This window comes from Channa argus, chromosome 5, assembly GCF_033026475.1.
Source record: "Channa argus isolate prfri chromosome 5, Channa argus male v1.0, whole genome shotgun sequence".
NCBI lineage: Eukaryota > Metazoa > Chordata > Actinopteri > Anabantiformes > Channidae > Channa > Channa argus.
The window spans coordinates 13,125,172-13,143,695 of record NC_090201.1 but is presented as its reverse complement, the minus strand read 5'-3'; the positions used below and the strand labels follow the sequence as shown (position 1 = coordinate 13,143,695).

General features: G+C 40.4%; 1 protein-coding gene across 6 annotated transcripts in view; it reads right to left on the bottom strand.

The window, feature by feature from the left end:
- LOC137127812 (inositol 1,4,5-trisphosphate-gated calcium channel ITPR1) overlaps positions 1-18,524 on the bottom strand; it is a 62,324-nt gene that overhangs the window by 21,227 nt on the left and 22,573 nt on the right. For 3 of the 6 annotated variants that reach the window (XM_067505244.1, XM_067505249.1, XM_067505250.1), the window contains 16 exons: positions 18,106-18,279; positions 17,665-17,739; positions 17,403-17,540; positions 17,191-17,316; positions 16,893-17,093; positions 16,541-16,792; positions 16,062-16,187; positions 15,818-15,946; positions 14,281-14,401; positions 13,538-13,722; positions 13,303-13,451; positions 13,099-13,210; positions 9,717-9,752; positions 5,307-5,351; positions 4,115-4,247; positions 2,802-2,989 (listed from right to left, as the gene is read on the bottom strand). In XM_067505244.1, the coding sequence (XP_067361345.1) occupies positions 2,802-2,989; positions 4,115-4,247; positions 5,307-5,351; positions 9,717-9,752; positions 13,099-13,210; positions 13,303-13,451; positions 13,538-13,722; positions 14,281-14,401; positions 15,818-15,946; positions 16,062-16,187; positions 16,541-16,792; positions 16,893-17,093; positions 17,191-17,316; positions 17,403-17,540; positions 17,665-17,739; positions 18,106-18,279 (2,190 nt within the window). The remainder of the gene's footprint in view (positions 1-2,801; positions 2,990-4,114; positions 4,248-5,306; positions 5,352-9,716; positions 9,753-13,098; positions 13,211-13,302; positions 13,452-13,537; positions 13,723-14,280; positions 14,402-15,817; positions 15,947-16,061; positions 16,188-16,540; positions 16,793-16,892; positions 17,094-17,190; positions 17,317-17,402; positions 17,541-17,664; positions 17,740-18,105; positions 18,280-18,524) is intronic. The other 3 variants (XM_067505247.1, XM_067505245.1, XM_067505248.1) reach the window with 3 other exon arrangements.

The window sequence follows — 18,524 nt, the reverse complement described above, 5'->3', positions numbered from 1 at the left end:
CGGGAAAGCACATACGCCAACACACCCACTGATTTCTACAATCCCAAATCTAGGTCAACTGTCTCCAACAGTGCCAGTTTTTAGAGGACACACCCACATATCACACATGCTCAGCAATGGAGTTTTCTCTCCCAAACTGTGAACTTTATGCATATGTAATCTTTTGAATCTGCCTGTCCTTTTATCAATGTTGCAGCCCTCAGGTCTAGGATATCCCAGGACATGCATACGGCATTTCGTTTCAGTGTGCAGTCAGTAAGGACTAGCTCCATGGCCCAGGTGGTATTTCATCTTATGGAACAGGATTATCTGAGCCATTATAATTCTGTGGTAGATGGGAGTTGTAATTAATGGAGATTGGAGGGAAATGTGTTGGTTTTGTAAGAATTGTTCAGCATTAGAGGTTTCCTTTTGCAGCAGGAGACAGAAAGTTTTTTTTTCAAAGCATGTTTCTAAGAATTAGTCACATTTGAGAGATTCAAGTGACTCACTGAAACAAAGAGAAAGCATGTACATGAAGCTGGAACACCACAGTAAAGACGAACACCACAGCAGACAGTCATTTTATGGTTTCTTTAGAAATGTAGCTGATGTTATGTCTTATTGAAAATGAATCTGAAGCGAAAGCATTAACTTTCATGTCTAACCACGTTGCTGCCTCTGTAGTGTTTCGATGCTGGTCCTTCAGCACTTTGTAACAAAATCTCTGCTGTCGTATCAAGCGACATCTGTGTTTTGATAACACTTCAAAAGCAAGAAGAAGAGTGGCATGATAGAAGGGTGATGTAATGAAGTAACACATGGTGGTCAAGGAGAGAATGCGGTGGTAGCAAAAGAGAAGTATGAAGGAGCGGGAGAGAGTGAGAGAGAGAGTAGAGGGACAAGCATCTCAGGGGCCTCCTGTAGTGTTGGGTAAACACAGAGCCTGTCTGTATCCATGGAGACAAACCCGGAGTGGAATGAGACGGAGAGGAGCGGGTGAGGCGGGGGCGGACAACACTGAAAAACAAGGTCATAGCGCTTTCCCTTCTCTCCTTCCGTTCCGCCACTTGGCATCAACAGAGGGATGTTATGTAAGAGCTATTTATACTCATGCTCCCTTTTACCTCTCGCCCTCCCTCTCATGTCAGGCAGCACCACATGCAAACCAAATGCAACTGCTGCTCTGTCCTCTTTCTTGTTTTTTTTTTTTGGCTTCTTCCTTCTCTCCTTAAATGATGCACATCTTCATTGTTTTTAACCTGAATGACAGCGTGTCCCCTCTTGCTGGTTAAATGGCCGTGCAATGCTTGTGTTTTCGAGGGAATGACAATAACATGTCATGCTGCTACACACCAGATTGCTCATGAGTGAGATGTCACAAATTGCCCTGTCACAACACAATTTTCAGCTGTCTGAGCTCTTTCATAGCTGTCACAGAAAGGCTAGAATGTGACAGAAGTAAACATGAGCAGCACGAGCAGAGGGAAATAACAGTGCTAAATACACAAAAATGCACAGACTGTAAAGAACCTGAGTTCCTAGGACATTTGCACACTAGTCTTGAGCGGTAGCAGGAAAAGTGTGTGTTTATGTTAGGTGGTGAATTTGCATGTAATATTGAGTTATATTGTGTGTGTGTGTGTGTATTCTGTGTAAATAGTTAACAGTGTTACGTGACCTAACAGGTGCTCAGCTCAGCATGTCAAATGTACTGTAGATATGGACACAAGTCAATATCTTTGCTGTGCTATGCTGTGACAGGAATTTTAGAGGCAGATGCTTCTGATAAAACAGGGTTAAAATACATTAAACTGATAATGGTTTTCAGTAACTCTAAGAATATAAATATTTGGACTATGTGGTACATTTCTATAGCTGCATATAGAAAGCATTCTTTCCTGCAAAGAAATCTCCCATTTCAGGACAAATTTAAGAAGGCCTGGGTGGGGGGAAGTTTTGGTTTCTCCTCAATCCCCTTTGTGTTCCCCCATCCCTCCGCCCTCTCTCCCCACTGCCCCAGTTCCAGAGACCCAGCATGACCCACTTTGGGCCAGCAAAAGAGCGTGAGGGAGCGGGAGACTGGAATGTTTTGAAGGCTGAGACATTCCTCATTGTTCATTCACACAAGCCTTATGTAACACATACAGATCATGTGACGTAGCTCTGCAGCAGCCATGGGAGGCCAAAGCATTATCTTCACCACAGTGGCTTCCTCTCTGTAATCTGATTATGCAAGCACCATGCTTACACAACACCACACAGATGGACAGACAGATGGAAAGACACAGATATCAACAGACAGAGATGTGAGAAAGACCAGCAGAGACAGACAGCTAAAGACAAAGAGGTTATATTGCTCAGGTTAGAGCAAACAGGAAAATAATTCATTGACACTAAAGCTCACTTACACTAAAACAGAGCAAAGAAATTTAATCATTTCCAATTCTACTAAATACTGACATCATTATCAGCTAATCTGGCCTTTGAGCCAAATGATATAGTGCTAGATATGAGGGGGTGAAATGCTGCATTGGCAATGTACATGAGGTGGCACACTGACCCACATACAGTGGATCCTCTAATAAATGAAAAAGTGTGTTTGTTTCACTGATCGTATGTAGCACAGACAGTATTTTCTTTGGGATAATCTAAGCTTCTCCAACAAATTAAAACACTGCAGAGCATTTACAATAAATGGAACAGTTGAATTTATTCTTAGCACAGGAAGAGTCTTATTAGCATTATTAGTATTTCTGTTTTTCAACAGTTGATAGCAGGTCCACATTTTTTCCCTAAATTCAAATGTTGGAATTACCAACCTGGATAGTTGTGTTTCCACCTTCCAGCAGTGCAATAGCCAGGAGGATGCTTTCTTGAAAGACACGATCACTAGGTGTGTTCATGATAAGGTCAATAACTAGGTCAGAGGCTCCCTCTTTGTCCAAGTGACACTGTACCTCTGCCAGACTCATTTCAACACGACTCAGGCCCCCTGGTCCCCCTAATGCTGCAAGACAGAGACAACGCAAATTTTACTTATAATAATACAATTAAAATAATTTATATTAAGTTAAAACTAACTATGAATAAAAACTCTGCACACAGCAACACAGAAATAAAATTTAAATATATTATATATCATATTTTCTTTAATAATGCATAAAATGAAATTTACTGTTACAAAGGTACGTAATGAGCGAGAATGAGATTACTAATTAATCCCATACTAACCAGTTTAACTGTACAGTTGTGTAATTTACTGTACATGACCTTGCATGCACATCCTCCCCTGAGGCCCTAGCATCAGGATATACATGGAATTCTTAGCACAGCTCTTGTTTCTGGAACAGGTGCAATGGCAGGTTTTACAGGAAGTATCAGTCTGTCACTTAGCAACAGTGAAAAATAGATCATGCAGGGTAGGGATACACCTCCTGTGGTCTGGAAGTTTGCCAGCATCTTGGTGCACATGGGAGATGGTGAACTGGGAACCTGGGAGACGTTCTCTCTTTTTTGTTCAAATTTGTGCAGACATGTCTAAATCAGGACCACTTATAATGACCACTTATAATAAGTGTATAATACACCTAATATGCATACATTATGTATTGTAAAAGTATGTTTTTTTGGTCCGTTTTAACCTCTGGTCAGACACATTTCTTGCACAAAAATGCATTGCTTTAGTATTTTCGATTTTTGCGAACAGCAATGGAATACTGATGTTACCAGGTGGTGATAACAGAGTTATGTCCTGCATATTCAAAGGGAAGCACGCAACACTACATCGGAGCTGATAACTGACTCAAGTGCACACAGTCCAGTCTTTATAGAACATTATGAAGAAATTAATAATTTTACTAAGACTACAGGGGCAGAAATGTTTTGGCTAGCCAAAAGGAAAAGGTTGATCTAGACTTTTCCCCCTGAAATTAGTTGTTAGCAGCAAAGCCATACGTCTGGCAGAAGTATTTGGTTAATAGTTCACAGAAACATCGGCTTAATTAAAGATGATGAGATGGGTGTTTTTGTTGCCTTGTGTCTAAAAACATACTTCCTGCCGAAATCCTGAATTAATTGACAGCAGTTTTGTGTTCAAGGTTAGAGATGTGCAACACTAGTCACGCTGTCCCACCTGATTGGCTTTTGCCAGGTCCTACTGGACTGAGGGGGCCATTGGTAAATGACGTCAGGCTGTCCCTACGCCCACCACTCCGATGGAAGTTGCCATAGTAACGGTTCACCAAGATCTGTCTCAGTGCCTCACCCTACGAGAAGAAAAGAAAGGGAAAGACGTAATGACGTGATGTCAGCAATAGGGAGAGAAGAGATGTTGTATAACAGGGATAACATGCATCATCAGAGATACATTGTGCATTTTAAACCCCTGGTTTAGACACTAAAGCACCCCTCGAATTCAGGAAATCATAGCCTACCTACCATTACAACCATGCTCTGTAATCGACAGGTACTGCAGATCCACTCTTAATTTAAACATCCAATTTAAAGAAACCCTAAATTTCTATTCATGGAAAAACATGCAGACATAGACTTTATGTCATTTACCACTCACACGACTAACAACATGGTTTATCATCCTGTGTAGTAGCAATGAGGGGTCCTGATCCTTAGACAGACCTGGGCCCAGCCCCCCCCCACATTGTGACTCATCTATTGTTTAGCAGTCTGCAGCACGACTTTGTCGTTGTTATGGCAACCACAGCCCATAGTTACCTGACAGACCTCCCATGGGATAAAGTAAAGGAAATGTTTTTTTTTTTGTATGTTTGGGTGTGATAAGATGCAAATCATTGTCAGATGTGTGAGGTCCTTAACTGTTAGCAGCATTATGGGAGCTCCACTGCTTTAGCTTTGCTCTGAAGGTCGGGAGTAATTTATGTAGGATGTGTGAAGAGGTGTGAACAGTTTCCTCATCTTTGTTTGCAGGAGATTCATTAACTATGTGTTTGTGTAACAGCACAGTACAATCAGTTGTGGTCACAAAATGATTCCCTGGTTTAGCTGGAGAATGTTGCCCTTTTGAGTCCTGAGTCGTCCTACATCCTGTCTGAACATCATCTAAACGGCCAGTATAAACCTGGCTGTGTCAAGGACACAAAAAACACCTGAGGCTCTGTAAAGAAGCAAGATTGTCATTAACTTAAACAAGTTATGAAATGTGTTTTCTTCCTTCAGCTGAACCATAGTTAGCTGTGATTCAGTAGTTGGGCGTGATAGCATGGCTGCAGTAACTATGAAACTTGTGAATCTCTGTAGCCTTTGATGTTTTAGTTACACAAAGCTGCCATGCTGTTAAAAGTACCTACCCTCCTCTGGTCCTCCAACAGCTTCCATGGCTGGTTCTGATTCAGCTGATGGGTGCATTGAGGAATGTGAGCACAGTGGGCCAGCAGACACAAACACAGGGTTAGTATTTGTGCAGGACAGAAAAGGCAATTTTAAGGTTAATAACCACATCATTTACCTATTAAATGGTTTTAAGCGGCCATGCAAAGGTCTGCTAAGCGTGAGTTAACATGCAGTTAGTGCTTTATTAGAAGCCACAAAAGCATAAATGTTAGGTTTTTCAGAGAGCTGAGACAGGAGATGTGTACAGTGTTGAATAGTGCTATTAATAAAAGGTTAAATGACATGTGCAGTGTGGTAGGAGCCTTTGATGCCCTAATGTACTGCTATACAGTTTTTTTTTTACATGTTAAAAGGTCTTACGTGTATGAACAGTTGGCATATGGGGGAATATGCTTGCTCTCTTCCTTATACCAATAGGAAGAGAGATGCTACTTTTATACTGTATCTGTATAGTGACATAGTGTAGTATAGTATAGTGTACAGTAGTCAGTTAGCTTAGCATAAAGACTTAAATTGACGAAGCTCATGCCTTGCCCTGTCCAAACATTGACAGCAAAAACTGTATTTTGTTGTTTTATGTCAGTTTCTTTTGGGTGATCAGCAGTGAGTTGTCCAAAAGACAATAAAAGAAACTAAGCCGGTTTCCCAAAATATGCAACATAAAGAGCAAACACCAAAAAACTGAAATCACAGTCATTTAAAGTCACAAATGAGTAATCACAAACTGAAATGTTCTCACTTTGAGCCACGTTATGAGCAAAATGAAAGACATAATAGCCCATGTAAATTTTGAGCATAGTTAACACCAACATTTCGTTGAATAAAAATTAATTACGTGTGTATAGTGCAATGCTCCACTTCAGCTGTTATGTAAAAAAAGACACCCTAGGAGGGGCAGGTGAGAGGAGAAGCAAGGGGTGATGGGTTAGGGTTACATAATCACTCCAAAAGAAACCAGGCCACTATTCCAGTGATACAGAGCTGCTTACAGTGACCATCTGTCACCAAAATCACAGAGGCCAAAACTGCCAGTGAAATACAGAGAGGGAGATAACACACTTTGACAGTTGTGCTAGTCTCTGCCAGCCAAGGTCAGAGATGTGATGTACAGTTACACTGGAAGTGAATACCCAGGGATGTGTTTATTTTGTGGAATGCAACATTGCTTCTGTAATGCACCAAATGTGGCATTTTATAATTTAATGACTGAACTCTAGGGAGGCGTGAACAAGAACCACATCGGTCAAACTCACAGCACATATCTGATGTTTTACATAGTAAATATGAAACATAAAAAAACATCATATGTCTCAAGCTCTACAAGGAAAATGAATACCAGTCCTTCCTTAATTTGTGCTTTGATTTTGAAGACTTTAGAGACAGCACTATAACTTTTACTTTCAACGAAAATCATTTGGTTAATTTGAAAAATTTAAAATTGCCAATTGTTATGGTAAGAGACAGTTTGCTTATATGTGTGTGTGTGTTGGTTAGAGGCAAAAGCAGAATGAGATAAAATGAGAAAGAGAAAGTGACAGACAGAGACACAAAGTGAAAGAGGAAAGGGAAAACACAGTTTACGCATATAAAGACTTCAGAATTTACAAAATACAAATGATGATATCTCAGCACATTTAATGTTAAAGCTGCAATATTTGGTTGACCATTGATACCTTTGTAGGGCTGCTTATTTTTTTTTATAATTCGTGCTTTATCTCTGGTGATTTATGATGTCTGGACTGTTTTAATATGTCTGTGTAACAGTAAAACTCAAACTTCAGGAATTAGCTTGCATTTAGCTTAACATTCATTAGTCTTTATTTGAGATGTGCCAACATTTGATCCAGTTTAAAGATGACAAAGTGGTGCTGAGTTGAGCAGCAGGTTGGGGGATACACACTTACAGTAGTACTCAGACACGGGAGGAGCAGCATCGCCCACAAGTCTGTGGACATTATCTCAGTGTATTCAAATCCAACCACAAAACAAGAGGCTGAGTAGATATGTTCAGCAAATCGACCCTAGTCTGACCACAGACACCACAGAGTAACCCCTCACAGCTGCCACATCCACCATGAATACAATGCATTCCAACAAACTGGAAACTCCCTAGGGCAAACCCCTGATCAGTCTCACACTTCTCACTTTAACAACAGAGGAAATAAAAGCGTGCATGTGCAAACAAACACACACACATGCAAAGTGTGTGATACCTTATGTTTAGGTGATTTTCTGAAAGTGGGTGAATATGTATTTGTGTTTTTACAGGCTGAGACTGAGTCATGTTTAAACCAATAGTGACTGACATGAATACTGGGGTTTACCACTCGGCTGCTTGTTATGTGCAGACAGAAAAGCAGACTAAATAAAGAGACTGTGCCCTGTCATTTTCATTGCAGCTGAGCTGCTTTTTACACCAGAACTGTAAAATTAATTTCTGTCCTGACCAGAGAGAGCAACATGCCACTGAGTTTGGGGGGAAATGAGTCGCGTAAATAAAAAATTAAGCCAGATGCTATGTTAAAATCTAAAAGCTAAAGAGTTTTCTTCTAAATCCACCCACTAGTGAGCTTTCCAAGTGAACAAACAGGGAGGTGAAAGGGATGAAACATGACTTTTGTCCAACATGGAGGGCTTGCATAACTGCTCTTACTAGGCTACACACAGGAAGGCCAGGTGAAGAGAGTGGAGCCTGAGAGTAAGCAGAACGCTGTGTATCCTGAACTCATTCGCCTCTTACATAAGTCTCACAACCAAAGAGCAAGAAATTTAACTCAACACCAGCTCCTTGAAATTTAGAAATAGGGTACTATGCACACAGTGGAGAAACACATTTTTTGTTCAGAGAAATGCCTTGCTAACACCTGCTGCACATTCTAAAACAGTATGAACCCACGTATGTCATGCAACCCGTACAAGCTATGTTTCCTGTTAAACAAGCTTCCATTTTCACCTTGTTTCTTTTTAACCATAAAACCTGCTATTCTGCTTTATGCAAAGGGCAACATAGGAGACAAGAGCAAGCTGTGCACTTTCATATGAAACCTACACATACACTCACAGCCAGCTTCATTAGGTTTACATAGAGTGGGTGTGTGTTTGCATGCATGTGCGTAAGGGTGTGAGTGGAAGAGGGGAGTATTTGGAATAGTTGAAGAATTATGTCACACTGATTTAATGCAGCCAAAATGGATAAAGAGGCAGTAAATATAAAGGTTGGCACATTCGGGGGGAGGTGCAGGTTTCCACTCAACATGCACACTTACATCAGAGCTGCTTTTCTCATGTCGACAGACAGATACGACACTTAACAGGTGTGTGTAGGGATCATCTCTTTCTCACACGCTCATGCAAACAGCCATTTACACCCCCCACCCACAAGTCATTGCCACGCTCACCACTTGCACACACACAGGTGTGCGCACACACGCAAACACACAAGGCAGTGTGGGTTGGCAATTACTGCTGAAGGTCACACATCAGCAGAGGGGCTGAGTTCCAGGAAAAAAAGCCTGGTTCTTATGTAACCTCAGCCCAGAGTTGGCAGGGGCCCAGGAATCGTGCAGCTTGCAGGCAAGGAAAACTAGGACACAGCCTCAATGACTGCCACAGCCCCACACACTCACACAGTCACAGTGACCCCTATTGGTGCCTTAAGGAGATACAGGGGAAACACCCTGCAATAGTGCTGAGCATTGACATCCACAGAGGCAATAAAACCCCCACATAAAGTCAAAAAAGAGGGAAGATGGCTTTATGGCTTAGGTCATTACTTTTAACTTGTGGCATACTCCTGTTTTGATTTGAGTATTTATTTTGTTATTTGTACAGGACTGACTGAAGTTTCTATTCACATCTGTTGTGTGTCTTCATGATATTTGTATATTATTGAAGAATGTGACATTACTGTTGAACCAGAGTTAATGTTAATATATGTTCTGAAAATGACTTGAATGAATAGTGAACAGTAAAGCATGTACTGTACATGTGTGGTGAGAGGACTGAATATACACAAACACAGCAATGGCTCAGTCAGCAAGTGGCTCACCTTGGAACTTGGAATAACAGAATTCTGCTGAGCAACACGCAGTCAGGCAAAGCACATATCCCCCTACCCCCTATCTCTCTTTCTCACTAATTTCAGTTGATCTATACCCATTTTTATGCCAGACAGTGTGGCAGGTGTGTAGGACAGAATCAGCCTACCGCTGTTTGTTACCAGCTGTGCCTAGAGCACCCGCTACCAACACCACACAACCACAGCAGCTGTGACAGAACAATTAAAGACCAACTACTAGTGTTTCACAGACATAACAGATAAAAGCTGAGAGGAACTAGGAGCTGAATACAAGAAAAAGAGAAACAACCTTAGGCATATCCATCTCATCATCAAAGGCCCTGAGCTGTAAGAGAAGAGAAGTTTAAGGGGTTAGATAACACAACACAGAAAGGGGGCAGCTAAAGCAGAGGTCAACTAAACAGCATGACATGTTAGTTAGGGAGAGTTAAGTTTGTGGGAATACTTTTGAACTTCAGAAGGTTAGATCACAAAGTACTTATGAATGGAAATTACCCACAGCAGGCAAAATTAATGCAGGGACTCTGGCTGAAAGCATTTCAGAGCAGTGACTACTCCTGTCTTATTGACTGCACAGGTGAATGCAACTGCTGTGATAGGTCAGTAAGGATGCTCTCTCTCTCTCTCTCTGTGTGTGTGTGTGTTTGTTTTTGTAACATGCATGCTGTCTTATATTAAAACATACTGTTCATGTGTGTCTCATAGTGCTGTGACCTTAGTATTTAAGTGTTTTAGATTGGTCTTCAACAAGTTTAAAAATACCTTCAAAATATGCTCTTTTTACAGTCATGTGCAAAAGCAACCCCTCTTTTAATTCCATGTTCTTTTTTGTGTGTGTAAAAACATAGTAAAACTTGTATATTGTACTGGGTCTTACTGTTGGGCAAATACAGCCTCAGATGATCAACAACATATACCTTTTTTAATTAAACAAAAATGAAGCCAAAAAGTACTTAAAAAAACACATGTGGGCAATACTAAGTACCCCCCTCAGTGCTTTCATAGGATTTAAGAGGATAAGTTGCAGCCAGATGCTGCTAATCATTAGACCTTAATCAAGTGATCATCAGGAGGAGGGCAGACGTTTGCTGATCAGGAGCATTCAAGTCTGTGTTAACACAATGCCAAGAGGGAACAACATAAGCAGTGGTCTTAGAGAAGCAATTGTTTTCCCCCACAATCTGGAAAGGGTATAAAACTAAAACAAAAAAACATTTGAGTCCCACGTTCCACAGTGAGAAAGATTATTCACAAGTGGAAAGCATTCAAGGCAGTTGCTAAGACTGTGCAATCCTCATAAAAATACAAAAACAGTTAAGAGCTACATCTCAGACCCTACAGGCCTCATTGAGCATGTAAAATGTTAAAGTCCATGACAGCACAATTAGAAGAAGACTGAACAAGTACAGTTTGTTTTGAGGGTGTGTCAGGAGAAAGCCTGTTCTGTCTAAAAGAACACAGGAGCAAAAAACTGAGATTCACAAACTGCATCTGAACAAAGCTCAAGTATTCTGGAACAATATCCTATGAACAGCTGAAACTAAAGTTGAGTTGACCTTAATGTCCAGTGCCATGTTTGGCAAACCACAGCATTTTAGCTGAAACACCTTATTCCCATTGTCAGGCACAGTGATGGACAAGTGATGATTTGTGCTTGTATTGCAGCCACAGGACCTGGGAACTTTGCAGATATTGAGTTGAGCATGAGCCCGCTTTCTATACCAGAGTATTCTTTAGGGCCTAAAGATGGCCTCAAAATTGACTAAAGTTTAGGCAATTTTGAGGTCATCTGTCAGCCAGCTAGAGCTTCAACATTAATCTAACTGAAATACTGTGGTGGGGCCTTTAAGAGAGCTGTGCACAAGCAAATTCCACAAAACCTCAATTAAATAAATAAATGTTGTAACGAATAATAGGCCAAAATTCACAACACTATGAGAAACTGATACAGTCATACAGGAAACAATTACTTAGAGTGCATTCGGAAAGTTTTCACACTTTCCCTGTCACTTTTTTCAATTTTGTTATTTTGCAGCCTGATACTACAGTTTTTAAAAATAATTTATTTTATCATTAATCTACACTCAGCACGCCATAAAACAGAGTGAAACCCAAATTTAAGCAACGTTTGTAAATGTATTAGAAATTTAAAAAACTGAAAATCACGTGTAGATATGTATTCAGACCCTTTACTCAGTTCTTTGTAGAAAGCACCTTTGAGAGCAATTACAGCCTTGAGTCGTTTTAGGTATGACGTGACAAGCTTTCTAAACCTGCAATGGGGGATTTTCTGCCATTCTCCTTTGCAAATCCTCTCAAGTTCAGTCAGGTTGGATGGGATTCGTTGGTGGGCAGCCATTTTCTGGTCTCTCCAGAGATGTTCAATATGGTTCAAGTAAGGGCTCTGGCTGTCCACTCTAGGACATTCACAGTTATGCCTAAACCCCTCCTGTGTTGTCTTGGCTGCGTGCTTAGGATTCCTGTCATATTGGAAGGTGAACCTTCAGCCCAGTCTTAGGTCCTGAGCGCTGTGGAACAGGTTTTCATTGAGGATATCTTTCTACTTTCCTCCATTTTACTTTTCCTCAACCCTGACCAGTCTCCCAGTTCCTTTCCTGCTGAAAAACACCCCCACAGAATGATGTTGCAACCACCATGCTTTACTGTAGGGATGGTATTTGCCGGTTGTTTAGTTGTGCCTGGTTTCCTCTAAACATAAAAGTTAGAACCGAGGTCAAAGAGTTCAATCTTGGTTTAATCAGACCAGAAAATCTTGTTCCTCACAGTCTGAGAGTCCTTCAGGTGCTCTTCTGCAAACTTCAAGCGGACTTTCATGTATTTGCACTGAGTGGAGGCTTCTGTCTAACCACTCTGCCTTAAAGCCTAGATTGTTGGAGGCCTGTAGTGATGTTAGTCGTACTGGAACTTTGTCCCACCTCCACAAAATTCTGTTTTCACTTTGTCATTATGGGGTACTGAGTGTAAGTTATGTATTGTTGTACATCTGAGGTTGTATTTGCCTAATATGACCTGCTACAATCTGATGATTTTTATTATTTTTTCTTCCAAAAAAAACAATAAAAAGAAAGTAAAACAAAACCCAGTATTAGAGGCGGTACTAATTGCTGCACATGACTGTATGTACTTTCTACTAATAACAATTACACATATATGCAAGGTACATTTGAAATGTACAGTCACAAATTTTTAATTAATTTTGTGGAAATTTTGTTATTCTATATACTGTTGGATGCAAGAATTTGCATTCCCTTACAGTACATGGCAAAAATAATAACACTAACGAAATTGCATGTGGGGGTATGCAAATTTAACCCTAAGCCCAACATAATAATAATAATACACATTCAGGTAGCACAAATGTTCTTTCATCATCAGAGGTAACAAATGGTCCAATGGTCAAGGAGTGTATAAAGAAAGAAAAATAATGAAAATTAAATTAGTGCAGAAGTTTGAATCCCTTTTTATAAATTAAATACTATGTTGATAAAAAAATAAATCATTGTTTTACCCTTTTTGCCATTTCAAAATAAGGGGATGCAAACATTTGCACCCAACTGTAGATGCAATGTATGGAATATGTAGTTACACCACATTTCGGTTAGTCGAGTATAACATTTTACTAAAGATATCAGCTGGGCAGCTTCTCCTACCTTCTCGCCGTAACCCCGGTCTTTTGTCATCATCTCTCGCAGTGTTTGCAGGACTTTGATGCACAGTCTCTCCTCCTTTTCCTCTAGCAGCTGCTTGGTATGTTTGATCAGCCTGCAAAAGCACATTAGGTCGCAAGTCTCGCTTGTAAGTATGCATACCCAGCTGTCAAATGTAATATAAAAATGGATATTTATATAGCTTACTTGCATATAAACCCTCCACTCTCACACTTCTTCCGTGAGTCTGTGTTTTCAGGGAAGAGCAGCTCAGGCCGATGCAGCACATCCACCAAGACTGACAACTCAGCCTGGACCAACGGACGCAGGCGATCCTCAAGCGCTGACACAATGTCCTAAAGCCCAGACAAAGAAACAGCTGTACCTCTTGTATAAATGAACAAACTTAAATGAAGCACAAACACACACATACACACTGTACCTGTAGCCTCTCTATGATGTTCCTATAATCCCGTGATGCGGTTACCACAGAGTCTCTGCGGGCTGCATTGCGAGCAGAAAGTCTCCAGCTCATGGCTGTCTTTTGGACAATGTTGTTGGATTTCACAAACAGGTTGTTCACTTGGGTGTCCAGGTCCACAGGGATGGCTATTGCTCTGCCTTTCGCTAGCACGTACACACACATGCAAAGGAGGAGAAATCAACCCCAAAAATGTTTGCTCAGTCTCTCTAGTCTCTCTACTACAGTGAGTTTAAGTTGCCTCTATCAGGTTCTATCTATGCAGTATTATTGTTCCTAGATGCCATCAAACAGATATCTTACATCCTTTCCTAAACAAAATATGAAATTCTTGAAGTTAAAGCTAAAAAATCTGTTCTGGTTCATTTGATATGGCTGCTTTCACTATAATTTGGAATAATAATGACAAACAATAAGATGATATCGATCTGTTTTTCTGTGTTTTTGTAAGCATGCATTTGACTGAAGTGTTTTTTATTACTAACATTTTTTAATTACTCTTTGTATTTCTATGTATTTGTTGATGTTATTACCATCAAATTTAACAGCCTCCCGTAAAGCCAAATTGTACCCAGGGGATACTAAAGTTTTATCCAGTATCCAGCTGTTAAACCTACTGTGCACAACGGACTGATAGCAATATGGGTATGAGTACCACACAGGATTTTTTTGGAAGATAACGTGAAAGTTATAAAGAAGCTTACCCACATCAGAGAGCACTTTTATACAGTTCTCAACAGAACCCTTCTGGACTGGGATCAGCCAGTTGGAGTGGTAGACCCTGAACACTGCCTGTAACAGCTGCACAAAGACTGGCTGCCTGGTCTGAAAGAGGAACAAGAGAAATACAGAGCACATTATTACTTTTATCTAGCTGGAAGCAAGTCTGGTCACGTATGACAGCAAAATGTCCTTTAACAAAATGTAATCCATTTGTCACACATATATATCTGCAGCTATGTGTGTAATGTGTGCGACAGCATCTGTGGTGAAAACAACATGCACAGTCATTGTTGGTTTGATCATTTTAGACAGGCAACCCATCAAACACTTATATTTGCCCAAATCTCTTCTAGGAAGAATCTGTTCTTTTGTGCTTGCCTGACAGAGTGTGGACACATACTGTACTGTAAATAAAAAGAGCAATGGGGAAAAAACCTATTCTTTTCACCTAAAATGCAGCATCCAACTATGTTTTATGTTTTCCCTGTTGAAATGATGTACAACAAATACCTGAAATACTTGCCCAAGCAGAGAGGCCTGCAGCAGAGGATATAAGAAATGAAACATACAGGTAAAAAGATCAAGCAGAATTATGTTCTCTGTATGTAAATATGTTAGAACAGTGTGTGTTTGTGTGTGTATACAAAGGTAATTAATCAGCCCAGTATGCGAACAATCACATTCACAACTAACTGAACTAATGTGTGATTTCCTCAGTAGCACCATGACTAAAATAACTGTGATTAAGGCATACAAATGGAAAAATAAGCATTTGTTCTCCACGTAAGCAGTGATTTCACAACTTTTCAAAGCACGTAATATGAAAAACACTGCATTAGATGACTTGGCTTTATGTAAAAGGTGGAGCTTTTTAAATGGGGAGTTTCCCAGGAGAGTCACACCATCCAGCTACAATTACACACAGCAGCCAAGACTAATTCTATCTGTACTCACATTTTTTCTGATGGCAACCTGCAGCATGACACATACTGTGCATTAATAGGCTGGAGGTTAGGCTGTATTTACATGGAGATATTAGAGATGAACCCCTGATGCTCAACCATCTATCATCTGTCTCACATCGTCCCTCTTTCTTAGAAAAGGCAATGAGACTAAATTAGCTGACAGTTTAATGGTAGGGCTATGGTTAGTTAAAGTTACATTCTGAGAAGATGACCTTTTAACAAGAGAGTGCACTGGATATTTTAGACATACTGTTCGAGTCAAGGGTCATGACAGGTCTATAAGGAGAGTTCATACCAACAGATTTAGTTCATGCCATGGTTTTTCCAATAAACACTAAACACACATCTATTTGACCAGCATTCCCACACCTACTTTTAAGCAATGCTGCATTAACTAAATAATTATAAATCAATTATATCAAATCTCTTCCAAAAAGCTTTATTAAATGTTTTTTCTGTGATATTATATTCATTGGGCACAATTATACTGCACATGTGCATCTACCTTGAACATTGAAACAGCTGATATTTTAGGCGCAATTACATTCTGTACCTGTAGACTGGTGCTCTGGTCAGAAAATGGTGAGCTGAAGAAAGTCGTCACAATGCTCATGATAGTCTCTGTCACATAGTGCTCCAGAATGGTGTCAGCATGCTTCCGGTCACTTGTACTGTTGCACACCTACAAATCGCAAACCAAAATAACATAGCTCAGTCCACGTTAGCCTTATTCTTTGTGAGTGTAGGAGCCTCAATAAATTATGGTCTCCATAGAGCTGCACATTTGTGTTCCTTACCCTGCAAATGTCAACCAAGAAGTTCTCAAAGAGTTTCCACATGTGGTTGGAGGTGTAGATCTCCTTCATCTCCACCTCAGTGTCCACATAGCAGTGGTTCAGGAAATTAATGTAGGCAATCTTCACCTGGAGGTTGAAGGTTGTAGTTAAGGTTGAGTCAAATACAAATCAATTACAGTAAAGAAATATGTGTGGTAGATTCTGAAAATAATGAGAAAAAACCATTGAACAATGAAACACTTACTAACTTACTTACTTACTGGACTAACAGTCCAATTCTGTTCAGTGTTACTTAAAATTAACCAATTTCATGACAGAAAATAGTTCATTCATCATTATACTGTGTAATGTCGTTATTTTGATTGAAGGTACAGTTTGGTAATGATATGCAGAGAATCTAAATAGTATCTAAAAAGTGCTTAACAGCTGTATTAGACTTCTCATAGCCAAGTCTCTGGCATGACTCTTGCTTTCCTCACCTCGGGGATGCAGTCCTCATGGGTCACCACTCGCACTATGTCATCTAGTGGCAACAGGGAGTTGCACTTGATCTCTGTGTAGACATTCTTGCCCTCAGTGCAGACAGCCAACAGCTCCACCAGGTGTATGTGGTACATCAGAGGACTGTTTTCATCCATGCGGTCCCTCTCTGACCGCATCATTTGGACCAGTGTCTGGAAGGAGGCCCGGTCATTATAGAAGACCAAAACATCTTCACCAGCGTTCACCAGCTGCAGGAAAAAACAGATGCATCAGTAAATGCATCAGGAGACTGTAGCATAGTTGAATTGCACCAATGTGAAAATGAACAAGATTAAAACAAGCCCCTACCTCTGCCATCACAATGTCCTGACACTTTTTAATAAACTTATTCTCCGCTTTGACAATAGTCTGCAAAAACTTGAGGTACTGAACATTACGGCCGTGTGTTTCGATGCAGTGGACAAAGTGCTGAACCACCCGCTCATTGATCTCACTGCACAGCTGGAAGTTGTTCATGAAGATATGTTGCATTGTGATGGCTTCTAAAATCTGAAGCACAAAAAAATATTTAGAAGGACCAAGACTTGGCAATGATGACTTTTTTTATTCAAAAATACTGATTTGCAGCACTGACAGGGCTGCTCACCCCTGGGTTGAGGAAAAGATTAATGTGTTTGTGTAGCAATGCTTGGTTCTGCTGGTTTCCTGCACAGAAGTTCTGCAGGAACTGATGGGCCATCTTCATGATGTTTTGCATACGCAAATCTTCTCCCTTGATGTAAAAACATGAAAGTTTTGTCTACTTATACATACAACATTATAAATCAAAGAAAGAGCATTTCACAGAGCCACTGATACCTTCTCATAGGGGATCTGGAGGAGCTCAAGAACCACAGCATGAGCCCCCATGTTCCTCAAAAGCCTCTGTTGCTGCTTCTTGCTTTTCCTACCTGACAGGCCTTCCTGGACACATAGCCTACTGAGACGCACCAAGATCTGATTTGGAAAAGCGAGAGAGAGAGAAAAGCAAGGTAATATGATTTTAAAGTCTCTGCACCAGGACTATACAACTTAATTTGTTGTTTAATCAGTTAGCCTGGCATTCAATTACAATAGTTACCTCCTTCACAACTCTGTAGTTATAACTGCTTGTACTTTCTGCTTTCTTTGGTTTGTCTGTGTCCACTGAGCCCCCCTAGAGAAAATTTAAAACAGTGTGTCAGAGAACAAAACCCAAATGTAAATGGTCTTTTAGAGCACTTTTATACCTACTGGCACTCAAAGCACTTTACACCGCTTCTTATTCACCCATTTGCAATCACAATCACACTCACATACCGATGGGGGAGCTGCTATGCAGCTGGCCAACACTCACCGGGAGCAACTAAGTTGGGGTTCAGTGTCTTGCTCAAGGACACTTTGACATGTGACCAGAGGAGCTGGGGATCGAACCAGCAACTGGGGGGATTGGTGGTCGACCACTCTACCTTCCTGTGCCACAGTTGCCCTGTAGCTACAAGTTCACTGTGGTTTGATTCTTTTTATGTAGAATATACTGCACCTTGTTATGCTCTGACTCAGTGGACAGCACCTCTCCTGCATCCATCCCTTCATCTGGCCCCTGCCTCTTGTACACCCAGAGCTCAGATTTCTCTACGATAGAGCGAAGCTGGTCCAGGTCTGACTTGATTTGCTTGTAATTTTCCACGTCTTGGCTGGTGACTAACAACTGGACCTATTAACATGTATATGTTGCATTATGGATTAAGGAGCAGAAAGATTAGAATGAAATGTTAATGCTAATTCCATATTCAAATGCCACTGTGAATGCATTTATGTATGTATGGCACCTACATTATGTTTCACAGCAGCCCAGAAAAGCATTGAAATCTCTATGTATTAATATAATAATTAACATTTGTAAATCTATGAGACAATTATGAATAGTTGCTAACTTATTTAGCAAGTCATGTTTGTGGG